We start from the raw sequence: 18,891 nt of genomic DNA on the forward strand, positions 1-18,891 counted from the left end.
CTGCAGTAAACCTCCAGGAATTCATCCATACAGTATCCCTGTGCTCAGAATGTTGCCAGAACAAACAAAAACAGGAAGAATGTATGATTCTGATTGGTTAATCCTGTTTCTCATGAATGCAACCAATAAAATGTGATTAAACAATGTCAAAACAATGTCGTGTGGTATATTTGTATGCTAATAAGCAACAAATAAGCATCAGGAACTAACCTGAAACACTTTCCCAGACAGATACGCCTCTGCCTGAAGTGCAGGTTGATTCAAGGCGAGATCAGGAGAACAGTAATTAAATTGCCAGTGGTGCTATAAACCGTAACGAACGCATGCTCTGAAAGTCATCTGGAAGTTTAATCAGAAGCGGATGATCATTGTAATGAGGTTTTCTGTTTCTCCAGGTGTTCCTTCGGCTCCTGGACAGGTTGTGGCCACAAGAGAAACCGATACATCTGTTCTGATCCAGTGGGCCCCTCCAAAGGAACCCAATAACCTCATTGGCTATTATATTGACTTGTGTGTTAAAGGATCAAAGGACTGGACCTCTGCCAACCACAAGCCACACAAGAAGACAGAGTATGTCCTAATTTAAGCAGTGGAGTGCATTTTGCTGAGGATTTTTGGTCTTAGTGTAATACTTTACTGTGTTGGTATACAGTTGTTCTAACTGTACAGCATTATGTGTAGCACATGGTAGACTTATTTGTTTGGATGTCATGAATCTCTAAGATAAACGCGTAAAGTCGAAATATGTACTCTCAAAGAAATACGGAGAAAAAAAGAAGAAATATTCACAAAACAGAAAGACACCCGCTTCTCATCACACACTGATTTTACTCAAAATTCAGACTCAGAAAACATTAGCTAAGATATCTAACTAGGTATCTAATTCTCTTTTAGCTAGCATGAAATTGACATGCTAATAACTAGCTGTCACAAACTACTTTGATACGATATGTAACGTCTAAGTAGCAGCAGTGTGATTAAACGGATCTCAAGGTATCAGGTCTTGTTTTTGCTGTTACTTCCGATAAAATGATGCTTTGTTAGTTTATTAGTGGCTTGATGCAGAATTGTAACCTTATGACTTATGGCTTGTATATGATGACAGGGAACTGTAGTGATGTAGTGTTTGGTACTGTAGAAGATGGAAAGTTTTTAAATCTAGGACATACACGTCGGAAACTCTTTGCACCGCAACCCGTTCTGCTTGTGTTTCAGGTTTGTCGTTCATGGCCTTAAAACCGGTGAATCGTACGTGTTTCGCGTGCAGGCCATCAATGAGCTGGGCCTCAGTGAGGAGTCACAGGAATCAGCACCACTGTCTGTCAGAGCTGCCCTCAGTACGTATGACCAGCTTTCAGACACGCCGCACATCCGAGCCCACTTCTCTATCAAGCTTGGACACAAAGTCCTATTTTTCACTGAGTTTCTAATGAGAATATTTGTCTTTGCCAGCGCAAAGTTTCACTAACCTAAAAAAGTGGTGGAAATACTCTGACTTTATGTATACCGCAGCATGTCAAAGGAATAATAACAGAGTGCATGTGCAGCAGAGGTGAGTCCATGCAGAATTAATGAAAAAAGGGTAGAATTAATGTGTCCACTTTGCCATTCCTCTGACAGGAAGGGACTAAAAAGTATAATAGCAAGCACCAAAAAAAAAAAAAAAAACCTGATCCCAAAAAGTCTCTGTACAGAAGTGAAGAAATACTCGGATATTACAACAGGTTTAACCGCTAGCTGGATAGTCGTGTCTTTTCATTTTGCACTGAAATTCATGCTTTTGTAAATGAACTCACAAAAACGAGAACTTGGCCAGCTTATCCTTTAAACTGTGGATACACTTTCCCGCATGAATAGGCATTATTTTAATTATCTTTAAAATATAAAAAAGAGAGACTTTTTTTTAAGCATGCTGCATTTTAAATGCAGTGTTACAAAGAGACTAAAAAACACAATTTTCCAGATTCAACAAAACAAAACAAGTGCTATTTTATAAATTTCAGAAAACTAGATTCTCAAATTCATCCTAATTTGCACTGAATAATATGATCACAACTAGCAAATTTCATGCAGCAATAGACTCCTTTTAGATGTGTATTTAAATGCTTGCCGTCCTCTTCATCGTGTCAGTCATAAAAGTCATTTCTATTTGTATTTTTTAAACGATCTCATTATTACAATACAGTGATCCCTCGTTTATCGCGGTTAATGGGGACCGGAACCCCTCCGCGAAGTAGGATTGGCCCTAAGTTTGACCTTTTCACTGATGGTCATCATCTTCCTCTTCCTCTTGGGCTCACTAGAGGAATCTTTCGCAGGGGCACGGCGCTTTGTAAGGGCTTAACGAAAAGTTAATTTCAAACACAATACGTGAGACACAGTTGACAGCGTGAATGAGAGTGGTGAGATACAACATGGGAAGAAGCTGGGAGAGGATGCGATGATGCGCAGCCAATCAGCTCAGATCTTGCGCCGGGAACCAATCATGTGCCTTGTCTGAGTGCCCCGTGGGTACAAAGCCTCTGAGAGAGTTTCTCTCTTTGTCTGGCATCCTGGGAAACCGTTTTTATTTTTATGTTTCGATGAATGTTTTTGAAAAATCAGAGCCACGAAAAAACTTGAGCCACGAAACTTGAACCGCGAAGTGGCGAGAGATTACTGTATACCTTATATCACATTAAACAACAAAAAAAGTCTGTATTGTTTATCCCACCATTTATTTGGTGCTTAAAGATGGTGGTCAGGCTGCTTTTTAAATTACAGACACTCTAGCACAATCTGGCAACCCACACTAAAGGCAGGTGCATAATATGAAGGGCAAGCACAGAAAGCAAAACATTCATAATCTGTCGCTGAATACACATAACTTTCACTACTTATATATTCATGTAACTTTTTCAGCAGCTCTGACTATGACCTTAAAACAACAACTGCTGCATATTTAAAGAGCTCCCGGGTGTGAAAGACCGCACCTGACAGCAGACATCTTTTTTGGTTTAAACAAAAGTCTTTAAGAATTAAGAGCTGGTGTTAATCTAGTCTCACACCTAATCAACACTCTGGAACACTCTGTTTTATTCGGTGTACTGCAACTAATGAGAAACATTGAAATAGAAATTTAAGAACAAAGTAACCAGGATAAATTAGTTACTCAAATATAGTGACTGAGCAAATAGACATTACGCAACGTTTCAGATGTTCTTTTCAGATAAAATATACCGAACAATCAGTATTTTTTCCTCTCTCAATCATATCCGTTACATCCACAATAATGCTGATGTTAATAGAATTGCTTCATAAATCAGTGTGTGGCATTATTACTGCAGGATTTACCGAACAGCGGCTACTCTGTATCTGCGCATGGAAAACTTTCTGAATGTTGATTTAAACAACCACTTTTAGGTCAGACTCGTATTCATAATTTGCAACAAACACCAGTCGTAATGCGTCGCATCCGCCATAAATCATTCCTGCATTATAAGTCACAGCAGACAATAAATGGCCTCGAATCGACTTTATTAAAAGCCAGAGATAGCTGGAGTACAGCGTGCTGCCATGGACATTGAGTAATAGGCACGTAAAGCATGAGTCATTTATCTTGTGTGCAGAGCTCCCCTCGGCTCCCTATGACATTGCGCTCCTCCATTGCGATGGCCAATCCATGGTGCTCAACTGGAAGCGTCCTGTCCACTGCGGGGGTGCTGAGGTCACCGACTATTACATCGACAAGTTCAACGTGGCCAAGAAACAGTGGCACGAGGTCAACGTCTCGCCCATTAAGGAGAGGCTATACAAGGTTTCTACAAATTTACCTCCTATGTTCCATTTGCCACACTTTATGTTACATTTCCACATGAGAAGAGTTTGTAGTATGAGTGTGATTTTCTCTTTGTCTGCAGGTTCCAAACTTGACTCCTGGTTCAGTGTATCAGTTCAGGGTTCATGGTGCTAATCTAATCGGTTTGGGTGATGCATCTGCTGTTAGTGCCCCATTCGCATGTGAGGCATGGAACATGCCTGAGCCAGGTAACAAACACCACACATGTGGAGTACATTTTAAGGAATCACATTCTCAGGCACAGCGATTGATTTTTGGTGTAATAATAGAAGCACTGTAGTGTATTTGGAATTTCCTCATATTTGTACCAGAAAGCTTGAAGTGATACCAGTGATAATATATATTTTTATGATAACCCTGTGGACTATGCCTTTTGTCTGATATAAATGAAAAATGAGATTAAAAAAAAAAAGGTTTTACATTGTCACATGAGCATATACAGTTTTTATGGAACGTAGGCCTCCATCGAAGACGTAACTTCTATCTACTGCTATAATGTGGACCAGCAGTGTAATACAATACTACTATTTGTTTGTTTATTGTGCTAATATCTGAATATGGTTTTAAACCCAATGTGGGTGTGGCCTAAATGGAAAGTTACTAGAAGCACTATAAACATTATGAAACACACATCCAGAAAAATACCCAAAACAATATTTGAACTGAAAAAAACAAGGCTTGACTCAGATGTTTGACTTTTTTCGCCCAGGTCCAACCTATGACCTGAGCATCAGTGAAATCAGAGATGACTCTCTGGTGGTGGAGTGGAAGGCTCCTGTTTATAGCGGTGCCAGCGCCGTCACTGGGTACTATGTGGACATGTGCAAGACAGGGACTAATATCTGGACCACTACTAATGCCAGTGCTGTGAGCCACTGCTACCTGAAGGTATGGTCTCTGGTAACAGTGTATAAACATGTACATGTATTTTACCAGGCTGTATGTAAGACACAAATGTAGTCCATATATAAAACACATATAATCTACTCTCACCTTCCACTTTAATAGGAACACCTGTACACTACTAATTTAGGCATGTATTTAATCAGCCAATCACGTGGCAGCAGCACAAAGCATAAAATCAAGCAGTTACAGGTCAAGAGCTTCGGCTAATGTTCACATCAGACTTCAGAATGAAGAAAAAATGTGATCTCAGTGACTGATCTTGTTTTTTTGGTGCTGGAAGGATACAGTAACTTAAATTATCACTCTTTACATCTATGGTGAGTGAAAAAGCATCTCAGCATTCACACAATCAAACCTTGGATGAGCTACAACAGCAGAAGACTACATTGGGTTTGATTTTTTTTGTGAATATTGAGATGTTTTTTGTGCTCAGTAACATCGTAAAAAGTGAAAACTCCCTGGGAACTCGATCCAATCTGGCTTTTTTCCTATGATCTTTCTTAGCAACAAAGCTTGGCTTTTCCACCCAAGTTTGATGTGAACATTAACTGAAGCTCTTGAGCTCTATCTGCATGTACCTGCATGCTGCTGCCTAATCTGCATAAATGAGCCGGTCTTAATAATACAAAAATAATAATAACGTAATGTGTTATGCTTAGGTGAAAGACTTGGAGATGGGCTCTTCCTATGTGTTCCGTGTGCGTGCAGAGAACGCCCATGGCATCGGAAAAGCTGCAATATCCTCTGACCCAGTGTGTGCAAAGGCACTTCCAGGTAACACACACACGAACACGCAGATATAAGCAACCCACACACCCACTACTACCGGGGACTGCCAACCATCTCAGCTATATCAGGATACATCAGGCTGAAGAAGCAGAAACAAGGTAAACAGCTTGCAGTGTGAGAGGTCAGGTTAAAGAAAGGGAGAGAAATCGAAAGAGAGAGGGAGACCGCACTGCAAAGTGGTGCAGGAGGAAGATGTCTGCCCGGCTGCAGATAAGAAAAAAAAAAAAAAGCAGTCGAAATGATTCATCTTGAATTGCCTTAAAACATTCATACTTGAGAAAAGAAGGCACTTGCTTCGACCAGCAGAGTGCACTGTGGACTTTTGTGTCTGTGTGTGTGTGTGTCTGTGTGTATGTGTGATAATGGGAGGATAGAACACCACAGGACAATGAAGGACAGATGAGTTGGAGGTGACGGTGCCCCATAATCCCACTGTATCCATAACATAAATCCAACATGGCTACCCCATATCCCTTACACATTTCTGAATCAGGATGATTTATATCTACACCCTCGTTTTCTTATGTGTTTTTTTTTTCAAAGGTGCTCAGGAAATCAAGTGTGGCGTGGACAAAGAGACCGGAGATATTTACCTGTCTTTCGAGAGCTGTCAAATAACAGAGAAATCCCAGTTTGTGTGGAAGAAGTCCTATCAAGAAATCACGGACTTCTCCAAAGGAATCGCAATTAAAACGTCAGGAAGTCGGTAAACAGTATACACGGCTCACTGTTAATTAAAGAATCACGTATAAGTATGTTAAAACATTTTGTATATATTTAAAAGCCTCATCTGTATGCTAACCCTGTGTGTCTGTTCTTGTCAAAGCTCGACTTTGTTGTTCAAGAACCCAGACAAAGAGGATGTAGGCACTTACTCCGTTTCTGTCACCAACACTGATGGAGCTTCAGCCAGTTACTCGATCTCATCAGAAGGTGCGAGATTTGGAGGCTAATTATGGAGGAAGGATAATGAATTATGCATCAGTTTTTTTTTTATTCTGATGTCATGTATTATTCCTTATGTATATATGTAGTTTAAATATCAGTAACCACATTAAAACTCATAGATGTTTAGATGTTGCAGCATTAAAATTATAATCTAAATAGCTAAAGATATGGCAAACCTGTCATTTATATCCTAGTGCTTCAATCATGTGATTGTTTCTGTTGTGATTTTCTTATTGGGGACTAAATCTCTGGCTTTGCTGCACAACAGAAACACACCCAAAGGCAAAAGATTACTCACCTTACTTCAGAAAAGAATAAACGCCACTTCAACTAAGCCGGTGAAATTGACTATGAGCCTTATGTGCTGCCCCTTGAACTGCAGATTCCTTTAGTAGAAAACATGTGTACACATCTGCTCATTGCGAAAAACATCCAGTGTGCGGTAGGTCTGTGGACCAGAGAGGTCAGAGCAGAGTGGCCAGACAGGTTCAAACTGACAGGAAGGGCATGTGTACAGAGGTAGCGGTGCCTGAAGCAGTTAAGGCTCTGGGTTGTTGATTGGAGGATCAGGGTTCAAGCACTGCCAAGCTGCCACTGTTGCCACTGTTAACCCTCACTGCTCCAGGGGCGCTGTATCATAGCTGACCCTGTGCTCTGATGCCAACCTCCAAAAGTTGGGATATGTGAAGTAAGAAATTCACTGCGCTGTAAAGTATATGTGACAAAATAAAGACTTCTTCTTCTTCTTCTTCTCCTTCTTCTCCATAACTCTATAGTAATATCCACACTTTACAACCGTGGTGAGCAGAAAAGCATCTCAGAACACATGCCAAACTACAACCAGAAAGGTTCCAGTGTTTTCAGCCATGAACAGAAAGATATGACAGAAACAGACTGCAAAAAAAAAAAAAGTAAACTATTTCCAATCTTTAGCTGCTCAGTTTCATCGAGTCTGTAGGCAGATCCGCTGTATTGCTGCTTGTTGAAGATGTATTGCATATTGTCAAGTGTATTAGGACAGTCGATTCTTAGTATAAACGAAAATGAATCTTCTTGATGAAGCCCTGACAATAACATTGATGCAGCTTGTGCTTTATTCGATTCTCAAAAGAGCAGCAATTATACGACGTGATGTCACATGAAAAGCGCAAAAGCTTCATTATGGATTTTTACAGCTTTGTCCACTGGAATCTAATCATGTCTTAAAATCACTTTCATTTGGAAAGCAATCTCAGGTTGTCAAGAACCCTGCACCATGTGCACCTTATGCATCATTTCATAGGATGATTTTTGTTGCACAGTGCTCACAGATATTTGGTGGAATTTGATGTATTTCTCTTTTATTTCAGAGCTTACGAAAATGCTGGCACTCAGCCATGACATCCGCCATCCAAGTAAGTAACCAAGGAACTATTTCTGTCCTGCTATTTCCAAGCTGACTCACTCCATGACTATCGGAGGAGCTGTATTAAGACTGAGAATGTTTGCTTTGAGCTTTGACCAGTGCCTTCTTGACCAATGTTTTACTAAGGTTCTCAGAGCCTATGAGGATTTGTGTATCTATGCCATTTTCAAGGTCACATATGTAAAGCATGAGAGCACACAAATTTCACTTCTGCCACTTCTGTGTTCATCACAGTTATCCCTCTGAAGACCGAGCTTGCGTACAAGATTATGGAGAGAGGTCGTGTGCGCTTTTGGCTGCAAGCTGAGAAGATCTCCTCTGCTGTGACCTACAAATTCTTTGCCAATAACAAAGAGCTTGTCAACTGCGAGGTAAGCAACGAGCCTCATGCAAAGCGACACAGACAGCTTGTGACACTTGCGTAAATCTTCGAATGCTTGGTGAGAACTGTTTAGGTTCTATATTAAGTTGACCCTAGCATGCACTGCACCGTGCACCGTCTCACCCAGAATGCCTCCAAGAAAACGTAATAAAAGGTCCAAATAAATTGCTTACAAAGCTAGTAGAGGCACCAATGAGGACAATTTGCTTCCATCTTTGTATTACTTTCATCCTGTTTTTGCTCCAGCAAACTAAAATGACACATGATGTAGCCACGGGCATTATTGAGATGGTGCTGGATCATTTCACTGAGGACAACGAGGGGACATTCGCCGTGCAGATTCAGGACGGAACAGGAAAGGCACAGTCCTCTCTGGTGCTAATCGGAAATGGTGAGGAGATATATAAAATCATATATATCCCATTATAATTTGACGGATCCTTAACCCTAGCTTCTTCTTTTTTCCCCCCTCTAGCTTTCAAGGCAGCTCTGGCTGAGGCAGAATATCAGAGGAGGGAGTATATCCGTGTGAAAGAGGGTATAAATCACAGAGAAATATTAATCTGTGCCGTATTAATACACATCCTCTACTATTAATACAGACCCTTGGCCAAGTAGTTACTAAATGACTGAGGTTTTTGTTTAAGGGAAAAAGAATAGTGTGTGTCATATTCGTATCTGTGTTTTGTATTTGTTTAGAACACTTCTTATATTATATTTAATGTCTTTCTATTTGTTACTCTTCTATAACAAATGTAAGCCTGCCATTTCTCACAGTAGTCGTAAGTAATAGTAAAGCAATGAAGGTGAAATGGTGTGAATTATAGTTATTGGGTCTCAAGTACAGAAAGTATTTATAGACATGGATAAGAAACAAGTAAATAACTTTTGTTATGTCGTGATAAAGAAAGAAGAAAATACAATAATACTTATAAGGATATAATACAAGCCAAAATGCAAAAGCAACGTGGATACACTTATCATCCTTCAGACGTAAATCTGTGAATTGCTTCATCAGCTGCCAATAATCTCCCTTTTGCTAGGACCTCATTTTAGCCAGTTCCTGTCTGTTCATGTTGGGGAAGATGCCAGCGTCAGCCTCATCTGTAAGGCGAGTGAACCCACATTTGTGCCTCAACACACCTCAGACAAATGGCCTGTGTTTATTGTCAGTGCCAGTCAGAATGACTAATGTGTCAGGCTTTCTTCGTCTCATTTATAAAGATATCATTGTAGTGGTTTGTTGTTTAGAGGCGCAGTGAACAGCCATATTTCAGGCTGGCTTGGTCATCACTGTCTGATGCCTAATGTCTCTCCTCTCCTCTCCTCTCCTCTCCTCTCCTCATATCCCCTCTCCTCTCCTCTCCTCTCCTCTCCTCTCCTCTCCTCTCCTGTCCTCTCCTCTCCTCCTTTCCTCTCCTCTCCTCTCCTCTCCTCTCCTCATATCTCCTCTCCTCTCCTCATATCCCCCCTCCTCTCCTCTCCTCTCCTCTCCTCATATCCCCTCTCCTCTCCTCTCCTCTCCTCTCCTCTCCTCTCCTCTCCTCTCCTCTCCTCTCCTCATATCTCCTCTCCTCTCCTCTCCTGTCCTCTCCTCTCCTCTCCTCTCCTCTCCTCTCCTCTCCTCTCCTCTCCTCTCCTCTCCTCCTTTCCTCTCCTCTCCTCATATCCCCTCTCCTCTCCTCATATCCCCCCTCCTCTCCTCTCCTCTCCTCTCTTCTCCTCCTACACCTTTTTCCCTCTCCTCTATCCCCCCTCCTCCCCTCTCCTCCCCTCCCCTCCTTCTCTCCTCTCCTCACCTATACTCCTACCCCCATTCCCCTTCTCTTTTTCTCCTCTCCTCTCCCCTCCCCCTCCTCTCCTCCTTCTCTCTTTCTCCTCTCCTCCTTCTCTCCTCTACTCTCCCCTTCTCTCCTCCTTTTCTCTTTCTCCTCTCCTCCTTCTCTCCTTCCCACCCCTCCCCTTCCATCCTCTTTTCTCCGCTCCCCTCCTCCCCCTCCGTCTCTCTATTTCCCCTCCCCTCCCCTCCTCTCCCCCGCCTCCTCTCCTCTCCTCTCCTCCCCTCTCCTCAGGTGGCAAATCTGAAGAAAGAATCTGCATTCCACTGGTATAAAAACGATGTGGAGGTGATACCTGATGTGCCTGCTGACCTGAGTTCTGGAGTCTGCAAACTCCCACTGTCTCTGGTGAGATCTTGGCTTCATGAAAGAAAATAGCAATGCTGTTACTGAGCTTAGGCAATAAAACCGAACAAATCTGATGGAGCAGCAACAGATGTCGTTCAAATGCACAACATTGTTATCTTTATGGAATAATTAAACGATTTATTTATTCCTGCTGAATTATTATTTTCCTTTATAAGTTTTATGTTCCCATTGTTTGCAGAGGTTAATCAAATTTTTTGCAGTCTTTTGCTTTTCTAATAATGAACAAGTCGATTAATGTTTCTCAGCAGATCGCATTCAAAGCTCTGATGTCGGTTAATGGGAAAGACAAAGTTTCCGAAGATCGTAGTAATAATGCTCTTTCTAATTTCATGATTAAACGCCTTTTTTTCTTAACTCTCAGGAGAAATTAGGATGAACATGAGAATTTAAATTGAAGATAAAAAGAGCTGGTTAGCCAAGCATATAGGATTTCATGCTGGAGAAATAATGTTTAGCTTAGATTAGTAGCTATGAGATTTAAACCTGAAGTGGGTGTGGCCTAAATGAACCTAATAATGAACCTCACCTTCCTAATAATAAATGTGCTCTTTCTTTGTCCTGCAAGCTTTATATCTCCCAGCTTGTTCACACTCACAGCCTTCAAAACCAAAACTTCCTACTTGTGTAACCTTTTTGTTTGTGGTCCTTGTCCCTAAAAAACATGAAGCTGTGCCTTCTATTCATAACGGTAGTAGTATTTGTACAGAACATATCTGTACCTGTATCTGTTACCTGTTTGTTTTAAGTATCCATTATTTCATCCCATCATTGGTGCATCAATGTACCAAACTATATTGTCATCTTGTTCTTAACCACAGATTATTTTGATTTTGTGCCACTGGCATCACTGTAAAGGTTCGCTTTTCTCATATGACAAAAATTCTTGACTTGTCTCGAGTTACTAGAAGATCCAACAACATGCACAGACTGACATAGTTATCATGATTTTTCTTAACACTGTAAAATACAGCAAAATGTTAATTAAGCAAGTGACTTAGCGAGTAATCAAACCTAAATGTCCTTATGGGAACTTAAACTAGATCATGGTCGTGGTCAATTGCATAATTATACAACAACAGGGAGTAGGACACTGTATTCAAAGCTAATTATGATGACTTCCTTTACAAAGCCATGGGCTCGGAGCAGACATTGAAAGGAGGTTTGTGTTTAAGCAATAATTAAAACGCTTTTTGTAGTTCCAGCAGTGGGTGTTTTTAACCTTGGCACACCCAACCACCGCTACCTAACATTTCATTTGGAAGTCCCAGGAATGGGAGCATATAATAGTACATAAGCGAGATGCGTCGAATGAGCAGCCCACAGAAAACATGCTCGAGTGCCCTGTCTCAGCAAACATTGTTTGAATTTCTGCCCTCAGTTCTCCAAGAAGGACGTGGCTGTGTACAAAGCAACTATTAGCGATGACAGAGGACAAGACGAGTCTCAGGTTGATATTTCTGGGAAAGGTAATAGTGCACTCACCTCAGTTTGTTGCAGTTTAGCAAACATTTCTAAACTAAAAAAAAACCATCTTCTTACTTACTTACCTATTCTTTTATCTGCAGCCTTTGACAACATCATCAGCGAGCTCTCACGTATTGCTGGTATGTATCACATTTGCATTACAACATATCTGTGGTCTGGGAATCTAGTCAGTATCTAGTCAGTACGTAACCAAAGATAGATCACTCAGGAGATACAGAGGTCTTAAAATAAACAGAGCTACAATGAAGCTTTCTTTAGCATGGATGTAGGATGACTGCTGAGTCATAATGAAGAGCGGCCGGATATACAGAAACCCTTTCTGCTTACACATTCCAGCTAAATGTCAAGCCTCAGAACAGGAGTACATGTGTAAAGGATGATGCTTTCAGTCTGTACTGTTCACAATGACAGAAATATACATAGATGACACTGTCTCTATGTTCCCAACCAAATGTTTTCTTTTATTTGCTGAAAGTTAAAAGAAAAACATGATTATCTAAACCAGGTTTGGGAATAAATGATGTTCCTGAGCGTCTGTGAGTCATGCTGATGATTGTCCTGTAATTGTAATTGGCATTCAGTGTTTTGTCGGGGGTCTTGGTTCAGAATCAGAGGAAGATTAGCATGAAAACATCATTTGGCAGATCAGATGCGTCACAAGCCATAGTTCGTCCACGTCAGATACAAAAAAAGAAGTTCAACTACTGTATGTGGCCAAAGGTGGAAACCAATTGGACGAGAGAAAGCGTGAACTTGTGAGAGTGTTAAAAAAAAAGAAACAAAGGAAAAAACCAAAAGGCATGTCAATAACAAACGGGTGGTATGTTTACTTTATGCTGATGAGAATCAAAAGAAAGAAATTCAGACTATATTTTTATTTACCTTGTCAGCTAAAAATTGTGGTGTATTGACAAGCTGGAGAACAAAATACATGGATTAGACTGTAAAATAAACAGAAACCACATATATGTATTATGCGTTATCTATTTCAATTAATTTGTTAGAAATAGTGGGCTAGTATTTTGGCTGAATCACCTTGATCCACTTATTAGCCATATTTCTGCCTTGTAGGTGTAGTGCCTGTATTTGCACACCCCTGCACTAATCCCCTTTTCCCAAACCAATCAGCAGTTACTCTCCTCCAAAACCCCACAGAGCACCTCAACTCGAAACTCATGTGTTCCGTAATAGAAAAACCCCACAGTCTAACTTTTGTTTGAGAAAGTGTCTCTTCTTTCTTTTTGACGTGAACAGGGTCCAGCGCATCCGAGTTGGTGATCCAGTGCACTGCTGAGGGCATCATGCTGCAGTGCCACATGAAATATTACACAGAGGAAATGAAGATCCACTGGCTGCACAAGTACGGTTATTCTCTCCTTCCGTTCCCTCTCGAGAAGGGACGTTTCTGAATAGAGTGATGGAAATGACCATGGAAATGTGATATGCGTGCTCGCTCAGACCTCCGAGCGTGACGGTCGGCCCTGCATGTAAACACGATTTAGAGATTTTTGTCTATAATTGTATTGCTTTAGTCTGCGGCATGAGAAAATGATTATTGAAAAATTAGCAGAGCCGAGTGACAAGAAACCTGTGCGTCTGTCAATACAAATCAAATCAATCAGATTAACAGTTACCTAAAGCTTTAGCCCCGAGGTACAAGCTGGAAGCATGTGGCATACTAACACATCCTGAGCTCTTCTTGTAAACATGGCCATTCTTGTACCTGTATGACCAATTTAACTAAATGTCCTTAAACTTCTGCGAAAGTGTCTCATCATTTCTGGAACCAGGTGTACTGAGACGGCACTGATAGCATTTCTTGCAGTAACATAAAGATTTACCTTCTCACAGATCATGGAATATCTAAAATGCTAACAGATTTCTGTTAGGAAACAATTGGAAATGCAAACTGCTCACCAATACGCTCTGTGTAGAATGTAATGCATTCCCTTTATATTTATTTTAATATTTGTATTTAACAGGGAATCTAAAATCACTGCCTCTGAAAGGATGCGTGTTGGTGGCACTTCAGCTATGGCCAGTCTGGAGATAGTCGAACCCATCGATAAGGACAAAGGAGTATATTCCTTTGTGCTGACAGACAGTGAGAAGACGTACAAACGCGTTTTTGAATTGTCTGGACAAGGTAAGAAAAGTTGACTGACTACTTCATCCTTAAAAAAATAAACGTTTCATATTTTTTTATAGCATTCTCTGTTCAGTTCAGTTCAGTTCAGTGGCGTTCTTGTAAGCAAAGGCAAAGGTCTTTAGAGAATCTTGAAGTTTAACTAATGGTTAACCCCACAAATGGGGTACCGACACAACCTTAATGGAAATCGGCCAGTTTAGAGTGAACTGGTGTTCAGAAGAAGTTTGCCCAAAGATCTGTCAGCACTTAACTCAAGAGCCAAAAATCTCCTACATTCCTTGCCCGGTTTCTACAAAACAGTGTCCAAAAGGCCAGTGCCACGGCAGTAAACACCTGTGATCTAACTGGGTAATTCCAGTCGTGAGGTACTAGTAACAATATATCAAAGGTACAGATCCTGGCTTTGGCAGCAGTTAGTCCGCAAACTGTCGAGTGTGCTGCCCGAGAGCACTTCCAATCAGTCGAGCAAAGACAGTAATTAATTAAGAAAAAAAAAAAAGCAGAACTCTACAATGCACCAAAACATGGCCATTAAAATAATGAGATGATATCATTTTTTCCCCCCTGTGCTGTCCCCTAGAGGGTTCTAATGTTAAATCGTTTTTCTCTTTCTATTGTATCATTTGGGCTGTGCTTAACATTTATTTTCTTTCTGTCTTTTATCCACCCCTCCAGTCTATGATAATGCGTATGCAGAGTTCCAGAGACTCAAGTAAGATAATCACCGCTTGGGAGGTTGCTTGCTTCTCTTGTCGTCCCTTCAATGTTTAGAAATGCAAGAGCATGTGTGGCGCATGTCAGTGTGTGGATAAAATATTAGCGTGTGTGCTAATGAGCCTGCTAACAACGCCATTCTTCTGTTGCTTTTCAGAGCGGAAGCATATGCTGAAAAGAGTGAGTACACTCATTCAAGTCCTCTGCGCTTGTCACAGCTTCTTTTATTGATATAATTGCATACTTCAGTCTGACTGGCTGTGCGGCGTTTATATTTTCAGATCGAGGCAAAGTCGTTGGCGGTCTGCCTGATGTTGCAACCATTATGGAAAAGAAGGTTTGGCATCATTTCAGCATTGGTGTACCATAATATAAACACTAAAGTCATCAGCTGGGGTTTGTGGCCATAGAATTTTGTGGGGCAGGACTACAGACATCGTGCCCCAAAAAGTTGAGAGGCTATCACACTTTTTAGAGTGATTCCTTAAATGAGAGCTCACAGCTGGGTTTGGTCTAGCAGGTGTGCTTCCTATAATCACAAGTGTCAAGGAGAGGTAATATCATTAACCAGGGTTGCCAGGTTGGAGCACGATTTGCTGCTTAATTACAAAAACCACCCAGAAGACCTAAAACTAGCAAGTCACCGTTGTGCGTATGTATTTCTCATATACATTATATTACTCACTCCATAATCCCTTTGTTTCTAATTTAAAATGTACAGCATATCATACTACAGAAATTGTTCTGTACAGCACAGACACACTGTCCGCACATACACCGTCTTGCTTTGCAGATATTTTTAAAGCACTTCAATTTCACATAAATATCACAACCCTGGCAACCCTGTCATTAAGCGTCCTGTCCTTTGTCCCTCCTGCACTGAAAGTGTTCACAGAGCATGCATGGGGCAGCAGGATTCTTTACCCAGTGGACCTCTTTTAGCTCTTGCTGCACATTCCATTATGTCCATGGTGGAAAAAAAAAATGTGTAAATGCGGCAATCAGAGCAGTTACACAACATCTAGAAAAGCCAGAAACAGAACATTAGTTTCTATCTTTCCATTAGCATTTTATTTACATTGATGGTCATCAAAAAGAGGTTATTAATATTTCTGATGTCATTTAAAAGGCATTGAGTTGTGAACTTTATGAAGATGAATGTTTGTTAAATATCAGCTATACACTGTGTCCTACCTGCCTTTGTGCATTACAAAAAGACACACACACACACACACACACATTTGTTTGGGTGTTAAAATGCTTTCAATTTGGAGGAAAACAGCACTGAAAGAATCAGCAAGGCTCACAATGGGTTATGGTGAATTTTGTTCTGCATTTTGCAGACCATTAATTTGGCCCCTGTGGTAATGATGCAATTGCATTAGTGATCCTAGGCACCACAGGGCAGTTTTGTAGTGATCTCGAATGGTGTGTGGTGGTGTGTGAACAAGCCAGAGGATCATCTGCTCTCTTCATTACGGATAGCATGCGCTTTGGGGGGTGGATGATACTCCTTCATTGTCTCCGGACTTGTAATCCACTGTTGAGGAAGCTTCAAGGAATGTTGTCTATTCATTGGATCCATCTGAATAGACAACAGTGGAAATGTCAAGCACCCTCTCTCTCGCTCTCTCTTTCTCTCTCTCTCTCCCTTTCTTTCTATTTCTTTAACAGCAAGCAAATACTAGGTCCTTATCTGTTACATCCCATTAAAAGGCAAGCAAGTATCATGTAGGACATTAGCAGGTCTCTTATAATGGACAGTGCTCTAATGAGAGCTTCCTTAAAGCTAGAGAGTGGGTAAGATGCTCATTGTTAAAGAGATCCCAAGGTCTTGCTGAAGCAGAGCCATTATTATAGCCACAGGAGCATTATGAGTCCAAACAAGCAACCTTGTTTATACCTGTTAGTATGAGCACAAGTTGAGTATTAGTTATATTTTGTAGCAGAATGTTTACTAGAATATGTTTCTGGAAATTTTCTTAAAGAGCCTATTTACCATAAACGTGCTTCAAGTACAGCTTTAGGAAAATGTGACATTCACGTCAGATCATTTGCTGTTATTTATAAATAGACAGAATGACACGAAGAAATAATGCTGGGGCTGATTTCTTTCTATCCCAGACTGTGGATCCAAGCAGACTCTCAGTGCCAGACTGGTGATTATACAGAGTCAAACTGCCCCTAGATTTATAGGTACACTGGGTTTGGTATTAGAGAATGCTTTGTGTCTATGGCAGTGTGTTGCTGGCCGGCTGCCCTGCTGGCACTTTAATCAAATTTCACTTAGTTCACAGTAGACTGTGACTGAACCAGAAAGAGCTTTCTGAGTCTCGGTCTGAACTAGCTGAAATGTGACAGGCCACATTATACACATTATTTAAGCAAGTTCCATATTGAAGTTCTGATTTACGCTGAATAAATCACAAAATTGTTTAGTTCCTGTGTATTTCGCTGATCTCCTGAAACAGTATAGCCCATTCAAGGATTGCAGCTTTTTTTTTGTTGCATCGCCCCTAAATAGTGGTCCAAATAACATCAGAAATGCAGCTCTTACGAATTCACTTCTTTTTTTAAACCCCTCTCAACCTACAATTAATGTACTATAGTGGGAATTAGATTAAAATAATGAAAAATGTAGACAACAACCCTGAGTGTTTCCCTGTCGTAGATGGTTTAAAAACATCCTCTTTAGTATGCTAAGATCCACAAGATCCCCATGGAAATGCTTTTCTATGCACTCTAGATCATTTTAGATGGAAGAATTCCCTTTGTTTATGAATCATTTATCATCTGTCCTGTGTGTGCTTGGTTCTCTGCAGACCCTGAGTCTGACCTGCACAGTGTGTGGCGACCCTAAACCACAGATCACCTGGTTCAAGAATGACCAGGAGGTGGAGCCAGGTGACCAGTATGTGATCTCGCTGGACTCGGGCAAGTTTGCCAGCCTCACCATCAAGGGTGTGTCCTTAGATGACTCAGGCAAGTTTACCATGTGCGTGCAGAACAGATATGGTGGCGAGTCAGTGGATGTCATTGTCAGTGTCTACAAGCATGGTGACAAGATGCCAGACATCAAGCCTTCAGCTGCACCCAAGAAAATATTGCCTCCGACTCAACCCATTGTACTCCCTACCCCCAAGGCAACTAGCCCCACCCCTGCTCCTGCCAAGACCACAGCTCCATCCTCAAGTGCCAAATCAGCTGGCATGAAGTCTCCTACTCCTTCCCGGAGGAAGTAAGCTGTCCTATTTTGGACAAAAAGAAGCAGCAGAAAAGTAACATTAAAAAGATGCCATTTTTCATCATTGACATTGTTTGGATTTATGGGATCTATTGAATTGAGTAAAGTAAATAGAGAACTAAAATGCACAGGGGGTGGGAGGGGTAGGGGTATAGGATGGTGGGTTTTTTGGGGGGGTGGGGGGTGGGGGGTGGTTTGGGAGTGTCAAGTTATATTAGATTCCTTTCCCACCGCCTACAAAATGAAGTGCTAAACTGTTTGGCATATGGCTTACTTCGGTGGTGTGGGTTTCTAATGGATTTGGCTGCCTCTGCCTGGAGGTCCCTTGGTGAAAAATGGCCAGTGTTTTGATGTTTATTCTATTTATCTCTATTTTTTAAAAGCTGCACTTTCAGTCAGGTGGTGGAATCTTGAGGCATTTGGATAGATAGTCCACAGAGTGCTGGGTTTCTGCTACAGCACTTCAGATAAACCTTTTCTCTTCTCATGTCCTCTCCTTTCTTCCTCTTCATGACCTTCTGCCTGCGTTTGTTATTAAACAAGATGTAGTAATCATTTTCACGGTGTTGTGCTTGAGTTACTTACTGTATATCACACACACACACACACACACACACACACACACACACACACACACACACACACACACACACACACATGTTCACTCCATGAATGCACAAAAGTGATAAACGTATTCAAGCCTTTATGAATTCCATCAGCATCTTTCATCACGTCTGTGTCCCCACTCACAAGATGTTCCACACACTTCATGTGTATGGCATATCTTGCGTGAACCAGAGCCTCGTTCCAGGTTCATATTTTTA

At 41.1% G+C, this 18,891-nt stretch overlaps 1 protein-coding gene across 1 annotated transcript in view; it reads left to right on the forward strand.

Moving 5' to 3' along the window:
- myom2b (myomesin 2b) overlaps nt 1-18,624 on the forward strand; it is a 29,665-nt gene extending 11,041 nt beyond the window's left edge. The window contains exons 15-36 of the mRNA XM_027165699.2: nt 396-570; nt 1,216-1,337; nt 3,609-3,796; nt 3,900-4,026; nt 4,548-4,726; nt 5,404-5,518; nt 6,077-6,239; nt 6,360-6,466; nt 7,831-7,875; nt 8,121-8,257; nt 8,515-8,659; nt 8,744-8,806; nt 9,312-9,379; nt 10,341-10,454; nt 11,854-11,941; nt 12,041-12,079; nt 13,215-13,320; nt 13,943-14,106; nt 14,785-14,821; nt 14,981-15,003; nt 15,105-15,160; nt 17,646-18,624. Coding sequence (XP_027021500.2) covers nt 396-570; nt 1,216-1,337; nt 3,609-3,796; nt 3,900-4,026; nt 4,548-4,726; nt 5,404-5,518; nt 6,077-6,239; nt 6,360-6,466; nt 7,831-7,875; nt 8,121-8,257; nt 8,515-8,659; nt 8,744-8,806; nt 9,312-9,379; nt 10,341-10,454; nt 11,854-11,941; nt 12,041-12,079; nt 13,215-13,320; nt 13,943-14,106; nt 14,785-14,821; nt 14,981-15,003; nt 15,105-15,160; nt 17,646-18,065 — 2,681 coding nt within the window. The 3' untranslated portion in view covers nt 18,066-18,624. The remainder of the gene's footprint in view (nt 1-395; nt 571-1,215; nt 1,338-3,608; nt 3,797-3,899; nt 4,027-4,547; nt 4,727-5,403; nt 5,519-6,076; nt 6,240-6,359; nt 6,467-7,830; nt 7,876-8,120; nt 8,258-8,514; nt 8,660-8,743; nt 8,807-9,311; nt 9,380-10,340; nt 10,455-11,853; nt 11,942-12,040; nt 12,080-13,214; nt 13,321-13,942; nt 14,107-14,784; nt 14,822-14,980; nt 15,004-15,104; nt 15,161-17,645) is intronic.
- Nucleotides 18,625-18,891: the final 267 nt, after the last annotated feature.

The sequence above is a fragment of the Tachysurus fulvidraco genome, chromosome 4, assembly GCF_022655615.1.
Source record: "Tachysurus fulvidraco isolate hzauxx_2018 chromosome 4, HZAU_PFXX_2.0, whole genome shotgun sequence".
Lineage (NCBI taxonomy): Eukaryota > Metazoa > Chordata > Actinopteri > Siluriformes > Bagridae > Tachysurus > Tachysurus fulvidraco.